This window comes from Orbicella franksi, chromosome 1 (genome assembly GCF_964199315.1).
Source record: "Orbicella franksi chromosome 1, jaOrbFran1.1, whole genome shotgun sequence".
In the NCBI taxonomy this organism is placed as follows: Eukaryota; Metazoa; Cnidaria; class Anthozoa; order Scleractinia; family Merulinidae; genus Orbicella; species Orbicella franksi.
The window spans coordinates 16835300-16850432 of record NC_138145.1 but is presented as its reverse complement, the minus strand read 5'-3'; the positions used below and the strand labels follow the sequence as shown (position 1 = coordinate 16850432).

The 15133-nt window shown below is 38.1% G+C and overlaps 2 protein-coding genes across 2 annotated transcripts; one reads left to right on the top strand and one right to left on the bottom strand.

Annotated features, from left to right (window-relative positions):
* Positions 1–424: 424 nt before the first annotated feature.
* On the bottom strand, positions 425–5004 carry LOC145483450 (potassium voltage-gated channel subfamily A member 2-like). Its single transcript, XM_081461959.1, has 2 exons — positions 3085–5004; positions 425–2078 (listed from the first exon to the last, which is right to left on the bottom strand). Exons 1-2 carry the CDS (start codon positions 4346–4348, stop codon positions 1753–1755), a joined length of 1590 nt encoding a protein of 529 aa, XP_081318085.1. The 5' UTR covers positions 4349–5004; the 3' UTR covers positions 425–1752.
* A 1131-nt stretch (positions 5005–6135) lies between these two features.
* Positions 6136–15115, top strand: LOC145493464 (high affinity copper uptake protein 1-like). The gene is made up of 4 exons (XM_081472940.1): positions 6136–6472; positions 9406–9472; positions 11490–11676; positions 11983–15115. Exons 1-4 carry the CDS (start codon positions 6344–6346, stop codon positions 12182–12184), a joined length of 585 nt encoding a protein of 194 aa, XP_081329066.1. The 5' UTR covers positions 6136–6343; the 3' UTR covers positions 12185–15115.
* Positions 15116–15133: the final 18 nt, after the last annotated feature.

Below are 15133 nucleotides of genomic sequence, written 5' to 3'. Positions count from 1 at the left end.
ATTCAATTTACGGTAGAAAAGTCTGATTTCAAGTGATTCTAAAAGCAACGACTGACAGAAATTGTTTTTGTAGTAAAACTTTAAACGTCGAACGAAATTTCACACCGCAGAAACAATTTTGGAGAACTTAACCGATGAAATAAATGCAAGTAACCTAAAGAAGTTCCAAAAAAATCTGTTCTTTAATACATCTTTCTTTGTCTACTATCTGAGTTACTCACCCGTTGCCGAGATTTTTTACAAATCGTTAGAAGACGGCGCGCAAGCCGATTCAATGACAAGAGTTGTTTGCCGGCTTAGGGTCGGTCCGTATAGTGAAAAACTGTGACCGAGGTCTTGAAAATGCTGCCCGGACAGCATTTTCAAGCCTGAGGTCACAGTTTTTCACTATACGGACCGACCCTAAGCCGGCAAATACCATATATAAACTAGAGTAGAATGAAAATAAAAACGCGACCAAAAATTACACGCGCGCTTTCAATATTTGTAGAGCATAGTAAAATGGCTCATGTATCATGATTGCTAAGCCAATGAAAACTCTTGTATTGAATTATCCAATGATCCAGTTTTTAATTAAGCGGCAATATCATAGGCTCCACAGCAAGAGCAGGGACATTTGATTTGTAAGGGGAGGAGGGGGATGGAGAATCACTTGAATGGAAGAGACTTTGACCCTTCCAGTCGCATTATTTCTAAGTAAGACGTTAACCGGGTCGTTCCCTTTCAGCTACAGTTTCAGCTATCGGACTACAGCCTTAATCGCCACTTATTTGGTTCCTCTCATTTCCTCCTGAGCTCTCCCGTCCTCACTTCAAACTAGAGCTTCTAGTCGGGAATGGGTACTATTTTGGTGGAAAACAAGAACCATCCTTCAAACGGGTACCCTGGTCCTGGAGGTTTTTCTTGATTTTTCTTCTTTTCGCGAAGCGGCGAACACGTCTTCATGCGGAGAAAATCAAGAGAAGAGAAAAATCAAGAAAAACCTCTGGGACCATTGACTGTGCATTTAATTTTAGTTTAGATTACTGTGTCGAGTAATGCAGGTGCAGTCGTAATTTTCTCAGGCACGTAATAATGATATTCAATTTTTTTTTTTTCGTAATTGCCCTCGGCCAACGGCCCGTGGAATTTTAAGAGCATTTTGTAATATCTCGCGTAGGCTATGTTATGTAGGCTCAAGAGAAAATGAGTAGGCTACATTTAATTTTTACTTATTAGATATGCATGACCAACTCGCAGTGAACTCTCTATTGTATTGGCATGGCACTGGTAACAAGCAAACAGCGAGGTATCAGCTCATATCCCATAAGAATAGATGTACATGTAGCGCGAAATACATAGCGAAAATACGTGATTCTTTTCATATGATGTAGGGGTTTCCTATATTAAAACAGCTACATTGAAAACTGTATTTAGCGGTCATCCATGATAACTTTGTTGGTAGAGTCCACTTACTAGCTTACTAGGTCCACTTACTTACTACAGGGGGTGTCCAGTAACCACGGGATGAAATGTTTCAAGCCCGGACTTACTAAGACTGCTGTCTATGAACTTATTTTGACTCGACTTCGGAATATTTCTTCTCTTTATTTAAAGATCGGAACGCAAAATTGCCATTTTCAGTAGCACATTATATTCACGATCATCTTCATAGCTCACAGCATGATTCTAATGACTGCAGGCAGAGACCATGATTATCGTCTTTTGTTGCTGGCTGGATCAATAAGAATTCCGTACATCTCGAGTCCATCACTAATGTACAGTAATGCTTCTCGGTCGTCCACTGTACCCTGGAGTCTCAAATGTAGGTCGCTCGCTGTATTTCGGGTTCTTAAATGTTCCTTGTTGCTCAGCAAACGTTACAGCCTTTACCGTATCTTTTGAAGACTCAGAGGTGTTACTGGCATCATCCGAAGACTCAGAAGAATCGTCATTTGAGGTCTGCTTTTCCAACGCCAACGCTCTCTCAAGTCTGGCTTTCTCCTGCATGCCACTGAACTTAGAGGCTATGATTGGCAGTAAAGGAGCTATAATAATTATTCCAAACACCACACAAAGTGCGCCTGTTATCTTACCTGCTGAAACAGAATAATTTAAAACATAAATGTCAGTAGTGTTATCGTAACAATGTTTTCGGAGGTAAAAATTTTAATACTTGTCAGCTATGTCTGCGTTTGGGTTAGTAGGGACCAGAAGGGAATAGCAGAAGGGAATACATCCAGAGCTTCTGGATCGACAGACCTCAAAATCGTCTGCATGTACAGAGTCTACTGAAACAACAAGAAGACAACAAACCAGAGTGTATATCAGTTCCAAACTAAGTAGGTCTGCGAAACATGCATGTCACAACCATTGTCTAGACCGGGCTTTGTTTAAACTAGAAATGCCGTGAGGTTTTAGCCTAGTCAAACCACAGGTAATTATCGTACAAGCTGAAGAGAAGTCTGATTTGACGAAAAGTTCCCAATAAACTAAGGAAACGTATTAGAAATAGCTCAAAGCGGAAGCAGCCGGCGGACTTTGCGACTAAAAGAAGCGTCTGAGATTTGTGGGCTCTTACTTTTAGGAGTTGTATTCAGTTTACAGTGTAGAAGCAGCAGTCCATGACGACTGGTAAAGGAGAATTCACTCCAACATGACAAGCGCTATCGAAACACTGAAGGGGGGAGGGGTGGGGAAAGAGGGGTTCTTCCACATAGCGAGAGTGATCGTCGTGTATCGTCGGTTTAGGACTTAAAAGTCGTTGTTTAGACCCGATAAAGGCACATGTTAGATCTTTTTACTCCAAAACTAAACTCTTCTCATGCAAGGGTGCAGATAAAAAAGAGTAGAAATAAAAAAGTCTACAATTACCACCGTAAGGGTGTTCTTGACGAAAACGAGATGTTTCAGGTGCCTCGGTTGTAGAGATCCGTTTCAAAATTTTACAAGATAGGAGCCTTACCTGAGGACAAACAAAACTTACAATGCTTAACATTTGTAAACTAACTTATGGCATTTCGCGATCGGAGATTTCTCATTAAGGGACATAGACTGCCCCCTTGTGGCAGATTAGCTAGCAGACAGAGGATACATACAACTTACCAAGGGTAACAGGGACCATATCTCCATACCCAACGCTGGTCATTGTTATTATGGCCCACCAGCAGGCCGCAGGAATACTCACAAAATTGGTCCCTTCATGCTCCTGTTCGAAGTAGTAGCAGCAGCTTGCAAACACGATCATGGTCAGCAAAATTAAGAAGCCAAGCATTAGAAAATCTTTGATACATTCCTGGATGGTTTTGACAAACACCTGCACCGTTGAACTGTAGCGGTAAATTTTAACCAGGCGAAATACGCGTGTCAAACGCAACACGCGCAGAACGTAGGCCGACTGTATTGCGGTCAGAGACTGCCCAGAAATAGCGAGAGTGACATAAAATGGAAGCACAGCGAGGAGGTCAAAAATGTTCAGAACGTTCCAAAAAAAACGTAGTTTATCAGGAGACGCAATGAAGCGGATTAATAATTCCAGCGAAAAACAGACAACGCAGAACGCCTCGACAATAAAAAGTTTCTTAAGTTTAGTTGACAAGCTGAGATTAGTCTCTCTTCGATTGCGGCTTTCCAGTTGTTTCCTTGTGATGTAAGTTTGATTTAAAGTTGTTTGCTGATGATTCCTCGAAGCTGGCGACATATCTGCGTCATTAAACTCTGGAAGAGTTTCAATGCACATTGCGATAATGGATAGAACAATCACTAAAAGCATAAGCACGTTGACAAGTCGGGCAGCAACGCTAGATCCAGGACTTTCGAAGAGTTCCCAAATCATTCTCTGGTACCTGTTGTTAGGAACACTCCTTTTAGCTGTCTCAGGCGAGGGAACGGATGAAGAGACACTTTCCGGCAGAGAGATGTATCGCACAAGACCGAAAAATTGCATTTCTTGCATCAAAAGATCGTCAGGGATATGTTCAGGACGGACAAATTCTCCGGCGGTTTGGTAAAAATGATACACACTCTCAAAAGCCATTCGGTTTCTATCGAAGAAATATTCGTCCTTTTCCGCGTCATAGTAATAAGCTCTGCGTGCTGACCGAGCTAGCAGACTTTTGGGGAATTTCAACAGCCTGTTGAATGTCAGCTCGTACCGTTTTCCACTAACATTGATTTTTATCCTTTCCACGCTCTTCCCCGCTATTGCAAATGAGCTGATACGCGGTCGTCGGGAAGGCTGGAAGTCAGCTCCTCTGTTTAGTAAACGAGGGGTCGTGGCAGCCTCCGTCCATGATCTAACTCTATGTCCCGGCTGCAAACTGATCATGAACTCGGCTTTGGAAGAACCCGCTGCAAATTCCGTTAGCATTTTACGCTCAAAGTCTGAAGTGACACAACAGTGGACATACACTCTGCTTTTCTTTCATACGAGATTTCCCAAAGTAAACAGAATAACTAATGCGTCCGGTGATAAATAGAAACTTAGCAAATTATCGACAGATCTCTAGAACAAACTGTGAACGCCGAACCAGATTGTTTCAATCATTTGACAATATCTTAGGTCAATAAGTTTATTCAGGGCAATCCTATCGTTCTATTCTTGAATGAATGCATATCGTATTATTTGACTGTAAATTTAGATAAATAGTTTCCTCCATTTGCGCATGTCTTGTATTATATACGCTTGTCCAAACGTTCTTTACGTTGGTAACATAGGGGAATAACGGAAAAAAATTGTTACTGAAAAAACATGATTGCTGCATTACGCTCTTGCTTTCGAATTAGTTTTAACTTGGACCAGATATCCTACATTCAAGGAATGCGTTGTTATGACATGGTTAGTGTTAAGTAAGATTGAAAATGCGATAAATTTCCGAAAGAGGACACGGCTTCAAGGGCTCCATGTTAACTAAGGAGTTTGTAGAGGAGGTTTACGTCTTGCGCAGCACTTGTTTTTGGTCACTGCCGTGACGGTCTTTTTAACTTGTAAATCCATGGCACAAAACTACATATGTTGTATGTGTGTCTTTTGGATTACTGCTATCGTATTCAGGGTTACGTCTGCTGCGATCGATCAAATCCGGCACGTCGACTTCAGCGAGCCATTTGACGGTCATGGATTGGAATTGACACGTAATAAGACTAGAGATATCAATCTTCCATTTTTTTTCGAGAAAAAATCGAAATAACTTGATAAGGTGACCACAGGTTTATGATGATAACTGTAATCATGGGTTGATGTCTTCTTTGAAATGAAATTGAATTCTTTCTTAAATTTAAGACATATAGATTGTCGCAACCCCCTTTTCTCTTCGCTTTGCATAACCTGAATGACACATACAGCAAACGTTTCATTTTCCCACAGTCTCAGTTCAGCTAAGGTGCTATTTATAAATCAGTAAGAATGTGATAATGGACATATGTATGAAATATATTACAATGACTTAAATTTTATGCCAGCACCCAGTCAAAGAGAAACAGTCAAATTTCATGCAAACATTGCATTGCCAGTCCAGACTGTGAAAGATAAAGGAAGGCTTTTAAAATGGAGCTGGAATGCTAAATTCAAATAGACTCAAATACAATACGGTTCTGAGACCTGACGCATGACTAATAGCCTGCGTAGCAGGCGTATAAAGGGGAGGGGGTGGGGCGGAGGAAGAGAATTCGGTAGAAAAAAACGGAGGAGTAGGGGAGGAGGGGAATTCGCGAATTCTCTTCCTCCTCCCCCACCCCCTCCCCTTGAAACGCCTGCTACACAGGCTGCATGACAAACGCTGATAACAATAAGCCTGACACCCAACATAAATGCCTTCAGAGTATCTTCGAGATATATTAGCCAATGAAAGTGAGCAATCATTGAGGAAGTCAGAAGAATAGCAAAATTTTTTCCTTCGCCTAGGTCGATGAGAATCGATGAGACTGGCCAAGTGACACTTTTTAAGTCGTTTAATGCTGGCATGTTCCTGAAGAGAGCATATGAAAGCATATTAACTATAATTAAACACTAACATTACAATCAAGAGTTGTTACGGATTTTCCATTTCGACTACCCCTTTACAATCTTTTCAAAAGCATAGAAAGACGCTATTCTAATATTAATAAGATGATCTATGCACTAACATTTTCTAGACAACCACAATTTATTTCACCGGCCAAGGGGAACATGGGCACCTCAGACCGGAAGTATGATACCCGGAAGTGTCAATTGAGATTTACGAGAAAGGACTGGTACCGACGTTTTTTCCGACTGAACGGAGTTGCGTTGCTCGCGCTCGTTGGCAGACAGTTCGTGCATTCAAAGCTTCATCTCGGGCTCTGATCTGGTTATTTTTATCGTAGTTTTCGTTGGATTTAACGCAAAATGAGTCACGGTGGCCATGGCGGACATATGGAGATGACGACAGCGTCGACAATGCTGAACAACGGTACAACACCAACGATGGATCATGATCAAATGGGACATGATGATATGATGGGACATGGAATGATGGTTTGTTGATTTTAATTAATTCCCTTTTGCTTTCATCTCGTACAAAAAATGTTTCCTAGTCAAAGAGGTAACTATTACAATTACACTGTTTTCTTCAAAGTGTGCCCTAAGTTTTTGTTGGAATCGTTACCAAGCAATGTTCAACTTCCTTGAAAGCGACACCATCACGTTTAATAGCTTCTCGTGACTTGGGTTGCCGCATCTTTTAGTTCGTGATTCTTCATGAATCCATTTACCGTACAAGCTGTGCCAAACATTTAGAAAGTTGATAATGTCCACGGCGAGCTAATAAGTTCTGTTTTATACCCTCAGGATTACAAGTAATTCTCAATACTTTACCCCGCTTGTTGTTTAGTATACAATTAAGATATCGTGATGTGATGTATTAATACAGCCATCACGACTCTTTCAGCTGTAAATTTTGTAAAAGAACGAGACTTAACGGGCTCATTCGGACTTGTTGTACCCTACATACAATCAGGGCCTGTTGTTAGCATTGAGAAAACAATAGCTGTGAACTGACATAACGACTTTTGTTCAAAGGGCAAGGTTTACTTCTGGTTATTTTGTTAATTACACTTCACTGAGTAAAGCGGAATTAAACTGTTTAGCTTATTTTGAAATCGTTTTAAAAACAACTGGCTTTAAAAAAACATAAAGGTTTCTTTTTGTTCTCATTTGATAGCGTCGTCGTTATGATAAGAAGAAACCAGATGACAAGATATTGACAATATTGTATTCATCGTATTTGCGCTTTGTCTTACACTTGCTCTTTGTCACCTAACTCACAGGGCTTTGTGTCAGCTTCTTTTAGCTTCTCACAACTGTTTAAACATTCCTTTAACGGTGTGGGACCCTCTACTTGTTCTAAAACAATACAACTTTCTTGATTTCAGCTGTGTTTTTATAAACACCCTAACAACACACTAGCAACTAGTGGTGTCCAAATATCAAATACGTGTTTGTATGACGTCAAGAAAGCAAAATGTATTGGACCTGTTTCAAATACCAGTTTTAATTACATGCTAATTATAACTTGTACCTTATACAGTGAGGAGCAACCGATAAATATACCTGTATGTGTACACTAGTTTCACTTTCCATCTATTAAATTATTTTGAAGATTTGGATTAACTTGCTTTGATGCAGAAACTTATGCTTTCTTATTGTAAATCCAGTAATGACTTTAATTGCATCTTCCCAGAGCTGTTTTGTCTTCATTTCCTATTAATTATGTATGCAGAAATTTGCTTGAACTTTCCTTTTGTTCCATGTATAGTAGACATTAGCATAATCATTAATCAAACTATCTGTCATGTCACAAACTGTGGGCATTTGTTTTGAGGGAATTTGTTTTGATCTATGGGATACCTGTCAATCAACAAAGTACAATGTTTAAAATAATTTATTGTTAAACATGCATCTCTAATAACGGTACTAGTGTCAATCTTACATTTTACATAATAATTTACAATTTGTGAATGTTCTTTTTGCCAAATCTACGTTTTTGAAGAAATGTAGCTCAAGGAACATAAGAAAATTACCATTATTTAATTAAAATTAAGCATTTGTATAACTTTTGGCATTAAAAAAACTTAAAAGGAGATGGGATAATTAATAATGGTCTACTTATTGTTTACTTAAATATTTATGATGTGGTCAAAACTGAAGGTAGGTAATGAAATGGCAAAAGCATTTTCTGAAAATTGCAGTTTTAGAACTATCAGGGCAGAGCAGATGATATACAAGGGAACGATTTCAATGTACATCACAATGGATAAGGTAGCTGTTTAGTTCAGATTCATTTCATTGGTGAAAGGCTACAACAATATTATAAAAAAAAAACCTTTTTGTGAATCAACGATTAAGTTTGATATCAATTCTGATGCCCCTAGCTAGCCCCCTAGCCAGGTGATGAGTAGTTTTCCTTCTATATGTGTGGGGCTAATAAATTGGCATGGAAAACTTAACTCACATTCCTGTTTAGTTAATGTGTCAAATGGCAAAAAATTATAAACTTTTCATGTGCATGTATCCCCTATATTTATGTGCGATGTATCAGACTGGTCGATGTTTCCTTTCCTTGTATTTAGACCAGGGCTTCCCTATTTGAAATTAAAAAAAGCAACAAATTTATTCTGCATCACCTGGAACTATAGATAGATTAAAGGCTAAATTATCACTGTTTTTTGGGGCCACTAAATTGTCCGTTAAAAGCACTGCAACAGCCATTTCCGCATTACTGTCTTCCTGATGGAAGGCAGTAATGCTGAGATGGCAGGGGTTCAAAAAATAATTTGTTAAGTTCCAAACTTGCCTAATTTGAGAGCCAGAGCAAATAATTTTTTGTATCTTTTTATGCAAGTAATGTAATTTATATTAGATTAACAGCCAGCTCTAAATTTCGTTTCTTGGTATCCAAGAAAATTAGAAGACAATTTTTAAATAATTTTTTCCTTTAGTATGTATGTGTCATTTTGAATTTTCCTTTGCAACTAACATAACTATTATTGTATTACATTTTAAACCCACCTATATGCTTGCACAGTCACATACAGTACATGTGTACACACAGGTTGTGGTTTAATTATTCATTTTAGTGTGAAATTTTCATTGTCCTATCTAAAGCCTCAAGTAGTCAGTATTAGCTGTGCAGTGCACATGACTATCATATATACAAAACCCACAAGTCTAGTCTGCAGGCTCTGAAATGATAATTTAAGACTGAATATTTTTCTTCAAACAGGGTATTACTCCAACTCTGTCCAAACAAGAGTTTTTGCGTCCAAAATGTAATATTAATTTAGTGCCAAATGGTTTCCAAAGTTTTCTTGAATGTTTGAGGGATTTCTTATGGCAAGTGATCTATAAAGTGCTATAAATGTCTAACTTGTCAGTACTGTATTTTTGAATTCTTTGCTTTGTCTTCACAGATGTATTTTCATTTTAGCAAGAGTGTGACCATTTTGTTTGAAAGCTGGTCTGTAAATGACGCAACAGGTAAACTTATTTCTGACTTGCATATATTTGCACTTGGAGCTGAAACTCTTGGCTACAATGCAATTTGTGAAGCCTAGTAAAATGATCCTTAAGCTTGCTAGGAGTTCTCAGCAGCTCAGTGGTTAAAGCATCTGACTGACAATTACATGAAGTCACAGATTCAAACCCTATCATAGCCTCGATTTCTGCAGCTCTCTCGACTCTGGCCTACATTCCTCCCAATTGTCCCATTTTCATGACGTCAAAGTTGATAAACATTATTTCACTGATCATCACATTTCACTCTCACTTCATTCATATCACTCACTTTATTTTGCCATGACATTGCTGATTGGGCAATATAGTCAGGACCCATGTCGCTATGGGACGTAAAAAATGACCTCACTAGCCAGGAGTTTTCAGTAGCTTACTATCCAAGCGTGCAAAGAAAGTTATGTCCGATACATGTAGATTAGGGCTAGTGGATTTTGTAGTTGGGCTATTGCAGTCTGTTCTTCTCTTGTCCGATGTGCAAGTGAAGTTTCTTGGGGAAAATTATGAGCAAATTCAGTTTATAGAAATACTGTTAGAGAAAACGTTTTCCGGGGCTTTTTAGATGGACTTTCACGCGGGTACATGTACATCACGACTTGCCCAAAGGACAAACCTGAAAACTCGTTTGTTAACCGTGCTATCCAAAGTACTCTCACTGGATTTTTTCCAATTGTCCACACTCATTACGTAGCTGATTATCCACTGAGCTTCACACTAATTTATTACCATCACACTACAGCATTTTGTGATTCTAGCAGTATAAGAAAGATGCATGTCACCATTTAAACAACTAGTGAAATAATCTAGCTGGCCAGAAGTGTTTTTAGTACAGTGTGTAGATCAGTGCTTAGAATCTCTGATCAGTATGGGGGAGATCATAGATTTGAAGGTTATGAGAAATTCTACATTTTTAAAAAATATTTATTGAGCAGTACTACACTTGTGACAAACTGGTCAGCAGCTTGTTGTTAAAATTTCAGTTGATACATACAATGCTTGCATGCCTGTGTAACTGGGTAATGATGCCCAGGTTTGCTAGACAAACAGTTGACTGTATAAGAATAATGTTTTATCCATCATGAATATTTTTTGCACATTTTTATTGGCAATGGGTCAATTTCCTTCACTTTGCTTAGCTGAGTGCTCCTGAAAAAGATTTTGTTAAATTTTCTCTTTGCATTGCATTGAAACCAGTTAGTAGCTAAAACACTAACCAGGGTCCAAAATTAACTTTTTTCGGCAGGCGCCAACTGGCGACTGAAATTTGTTTTTCAGTCGCCAAATGGAAACATGTGGTCGCCAAAAAGCGTCAATAAAATTTTTCCTTTGCAGCGAAACACAAACCAAAATTTTTGGTCACCACAGGCTTACCAGTAAAATATTTGTAATCGATGTAATCAGGAATCAAACCAGTGCTGAAATCATCTTTTGACCACTTTGACAGATCTACATTTCCACCTTTTGACGCCCAGGGAATATCTAAATCTTCATCTAATTTCTTCGCGGATATTCCGTCTCCACCTTGTAGTAAATTACGGAAAGATTTCAGAACATCTTTGGACACCACATCGCCTGGATAAATATTCATCGTGAAAGAACGCACGTGGCCTTTTGCGCCCGCAATACGTATGTTATGGGAAACCGCTGCAAAAACATGGCAGCGAAGCTTCGCACTGATCGTTGCTGTGAGACATTGTGGTAGATTTATAATAACAGGAAGATCGGTTTATACTTCAAAAGCAGCAGAAAGGTAAAAAGGAAGTGATCAATTGGCAGGCGGCTTTGAATTTTATTTCAATCAATTTGGCTGACAATCAAAGTTATTGTTTGTATAATTATCGTGGCATGAAATAGTTAATCGCCCGCTGACGACCAGTTGTGAAATTCTGGTCGCCAGTACAAAATTTTTAGTCGCATTGGTGACCAGGAAAGCGCAATTTCGGACCCTGCTAACTGTTTTCCACATTGTGTTGTTGTTTTATAGAGCTGGTTTTCTCTTGTGTTGCAATATTTGTTCTTGCTGCACTCTATGAAGGTCTCAAAGTTTTACGTGAAGTGTTGAAGAGGAGATACAGCTATGTCGTGAGTGTGGATTTGACAGAGACAAAGGTGTATGGTACAGGACCAAATCAGACAACTGTTGTTACAGAATCCAAGGGAGAATTACCAAGGTACATTTTGTATATTTAATAATCTTTTAATTACTTAAATGACTTAAATCTTTGACATTTTTCGGCAAAACTGGGATGAAATTAGTAGGAACATAGAGCCTCTTTTGAGACCAGATGTAAATAATGTTTTCTCAGTTACAATTAAGGTTCATGGGGGCACTTGTAGCACGAAGTACAAACTGTATGCCCCCATTGGATCTTCTCCCCAATGCTTTTGCCATTTCGGCCAGAAACTGTTTGCTTTGTTGATTCCCATGGCACGACAAGGACTGATGATCATGGTGACATTGTTTTCATTCTTTACAGGTCTCGAATTTGCAACTGGCATCACTTAGTTCAAACCTTCCTCCACGTTGTCCAGGTCACAATTAGTTATTTCCTCATGTTGATCTTCATGACTTACAATGTGTGGCTGTGCCTTGCAGTTGCTTTGGGCGCTGGCTTTGGCTATTTTGTGTTTGGATGGAAGTTAAACAAAGTGGTTGACATCTATGAACACTGTCATTGATTGATCAGCCACATAGGTGTACTTCAATTGTTATGCATGTATGTTTGAACTAGTTTATGTAGATTACACAATTTAGTTATATTGATGGGGATTAGTGAGACTAGTGCAGCTTCTCTTCACTTCATAGGCTCTGTGGATGAATTTCTAAGAGCTAGACAGGGAAGTGAATGCAGGGGACTTGCATTTTCTTTGTAGACCTGCACAAACTAATTTCAGACTACAATGTACATGTAGTTCATGCTTTTCATTTTATGCTTGTGCACATGATAGTATTCTTGCCAGTCTGAGACTGAGTATCACCACATAATTAAGAATAAGTTGATTTTGCTTACTATGTATTAGGTAGGAAGAAGAAAACAATAGTCATAAAATGTCAAATTGCAATTAACTACCTTAAGTCAAATTAGCTACATTGTATTACATATAGATATTGCACACTTGAGCTCAACTGATTTTTCAGTATATACTTCATGGGGGAATCATAATTTACTTTTGTTTAAATATAAGCTTGATGTACTTTTAAAACTTTCAAGCCAGTAAAGAGCATCAAGAAAGGAAAGTAAATTTGGTTCAACAACAGGACTGTTGATGTATGACTGCGGCCACACTTATGACATTTACCCATACAGTATATTTCCATTATTTTTGTCTTCATTTTGTACTGTTGACATGTTTGGTACAGTTTTGTCCTATTTTAGTTTTGTTTGTATGTTTGTTTGTTTGTTTGTTTTTTTCTTTGGTAAGTATTTCAGTTTGTTTTGTGGTTTCCAACCAGAGCAGCTGATTATTTTATCTAAATGTGCATGACCACCACGGCAAATTTAAAATCCATATAATCATCTATTTATTTTGCTCACATTCGTGTACTATTCAGTTTTTGCACATTACAAATTCCTTGAAGGATCCCCTTGTGTATAAGGTGTCCAGATGTTTTAATTGGTACTGGAGAACTGCTACTGCAACTGCAGTAACCTGGCAAAGGGGGTATCCTGCAAATTACTATCCTGTCCCAGAGGGGTAGTCTCTTTTACATGTAATGCTTTGGGAACCCAAGTTTAATCTCCAGCAATGTGGGTCACTTTGAGCTCATTACAAAGATTAGTTTAAATTTCTCTTGGGTAATCTATTTCAGTCACTAGGGTTAAAACTAATAAAAATACATGTGCATGTTACATAATGTGTTAATATGATAAAAGTGAGGAAAGATTATCTTTTGATAATCATTATTAGTACAATGTTTTATTTTGGGAAGAGTCTTATAAGATAAATTCTATTTGTGTGGTGTATAGTAAAATTAGAAGATTCGCTCAATATAAATTAAAATATTTTTGTGGGTAAATACCTAATACATTTTAAGTGCAATTATTTTTGGCTGATTATATTTTTTGGGGGTTATTTTCTGAAACATGCTTTAACTAAGCTACCAGACATGTTAAGTGCAATTGAATTTGTGACTCATTCATTTTCCTTTGACTGATACACAAACCTCATGACCACCACCTGTACACTTAAAGACATCATGTTAACTAAAGAAGTAGTGATAGGTTTTAAGTTGGTTTGTTGAGGATAAGAAGCAGTCATTCAGGTTGCTTTGTGTTTTTCAATTTTAAGGTTTGTTAATTCTAAGATCAGGCCAGTCTGTCCAATTTGTGGTGAAAATAATGTATTTCTGAGGTTAATTGTACTTAATTTTGTTAATTATAGGCGGTTGTACATGTAGATAGCATGGGTTTTGATTAACTGCAGAAATTTTTAACTTCGGTTTGGCTTGTTTTTGTTCTTCAATCAGGGACAAAACCAATCTTGTTTGACCTATGTGTTGTTTCCTGCACATAATGCGAACAGTAATAATAATGATTATAGTGAATAGTATGTTAATGCTTCTTGAGTTGTGATTAGTCTTAATTGCATTTCTTGTTTTTGTTGTTATTAGCCAGATTTTTTGGAATCTGAATTATTGCTTTAGTTTTGTCATATATTGCTGGACTTAGTTGTAGTATTCAGGCTGAATGAATGAATTGAAAGGAGAACTGCAGTTACTGGGGCGGATCTAGGGGGTTTGGTGGATAAGAGAGGTTCAGTCAAATCCCCGAAATTAAAAAAAAGAAGTGAGACATCATAATATGCTGGCTTGGCCTCAGAAATCCTATTTCTGAGGACCTAAAATATTTGTAAAATTTTCTGGGGGAAGATGCCCCAAACCCCCAACAGGGTGTAGTGGAATCATGAGACACAAACAAGGTCACGTGACAGAGCACATGGAACTATAAAATCCTGTATCCGCCCCAGAGTTAGAGATAATTTTGGTTCTCCTGTAGCTGTAATGCTTGACAAAAATGTTTGGGACATTTTGTAAAATGTATGAGAAATCATGTAAATAAGATCTTTGAAAGAAAGGAAGAAAGGAAGGAAGGAAGGAAGGAAGGAAGGAAGGAAGGAAGGAAGGAAGGAAGGAAGGAAGGAAGGAAGGAAGGAAGGAAGGAAGGAAGGAAGGAAGGAAGGAAGGAAGGAAGGAAGGAAGGAAGGAAGGAAGGAAGGAAGGAAGGAAGGAAGGAAGGAAGGAAGAAAGAAAGAAAGAAAGAAAGAAAGAAGAGTTTAATTTTCAATCAACGTCCCTCCCTCCCCCTCCATGGGATGGAAAGCCACAAAAGATTACTTTAAAAAAGGTTCTCTAAGACTCTTTGCAGAGATGATGTTTTCCTTCGTCATGAGAGGATGAGTTAATTGTTCACACATAGGGACATTTTTGTTTTTCTTTTTTCTTGGAAAATATGCTAAAATGGCTGTAATAGAGTTGTTTAGCAATGCTATTTTACTAGTTAGGCATATATTTTACTACATCTTAGGGGAAAAATGCTGATGAATTTTGTAAAAGAGATTGTTAAATTTACAATTGTAACAGTTGATATTAAATCAAACTTATACCTTTCACTTTGTTCGTCTCCTCCA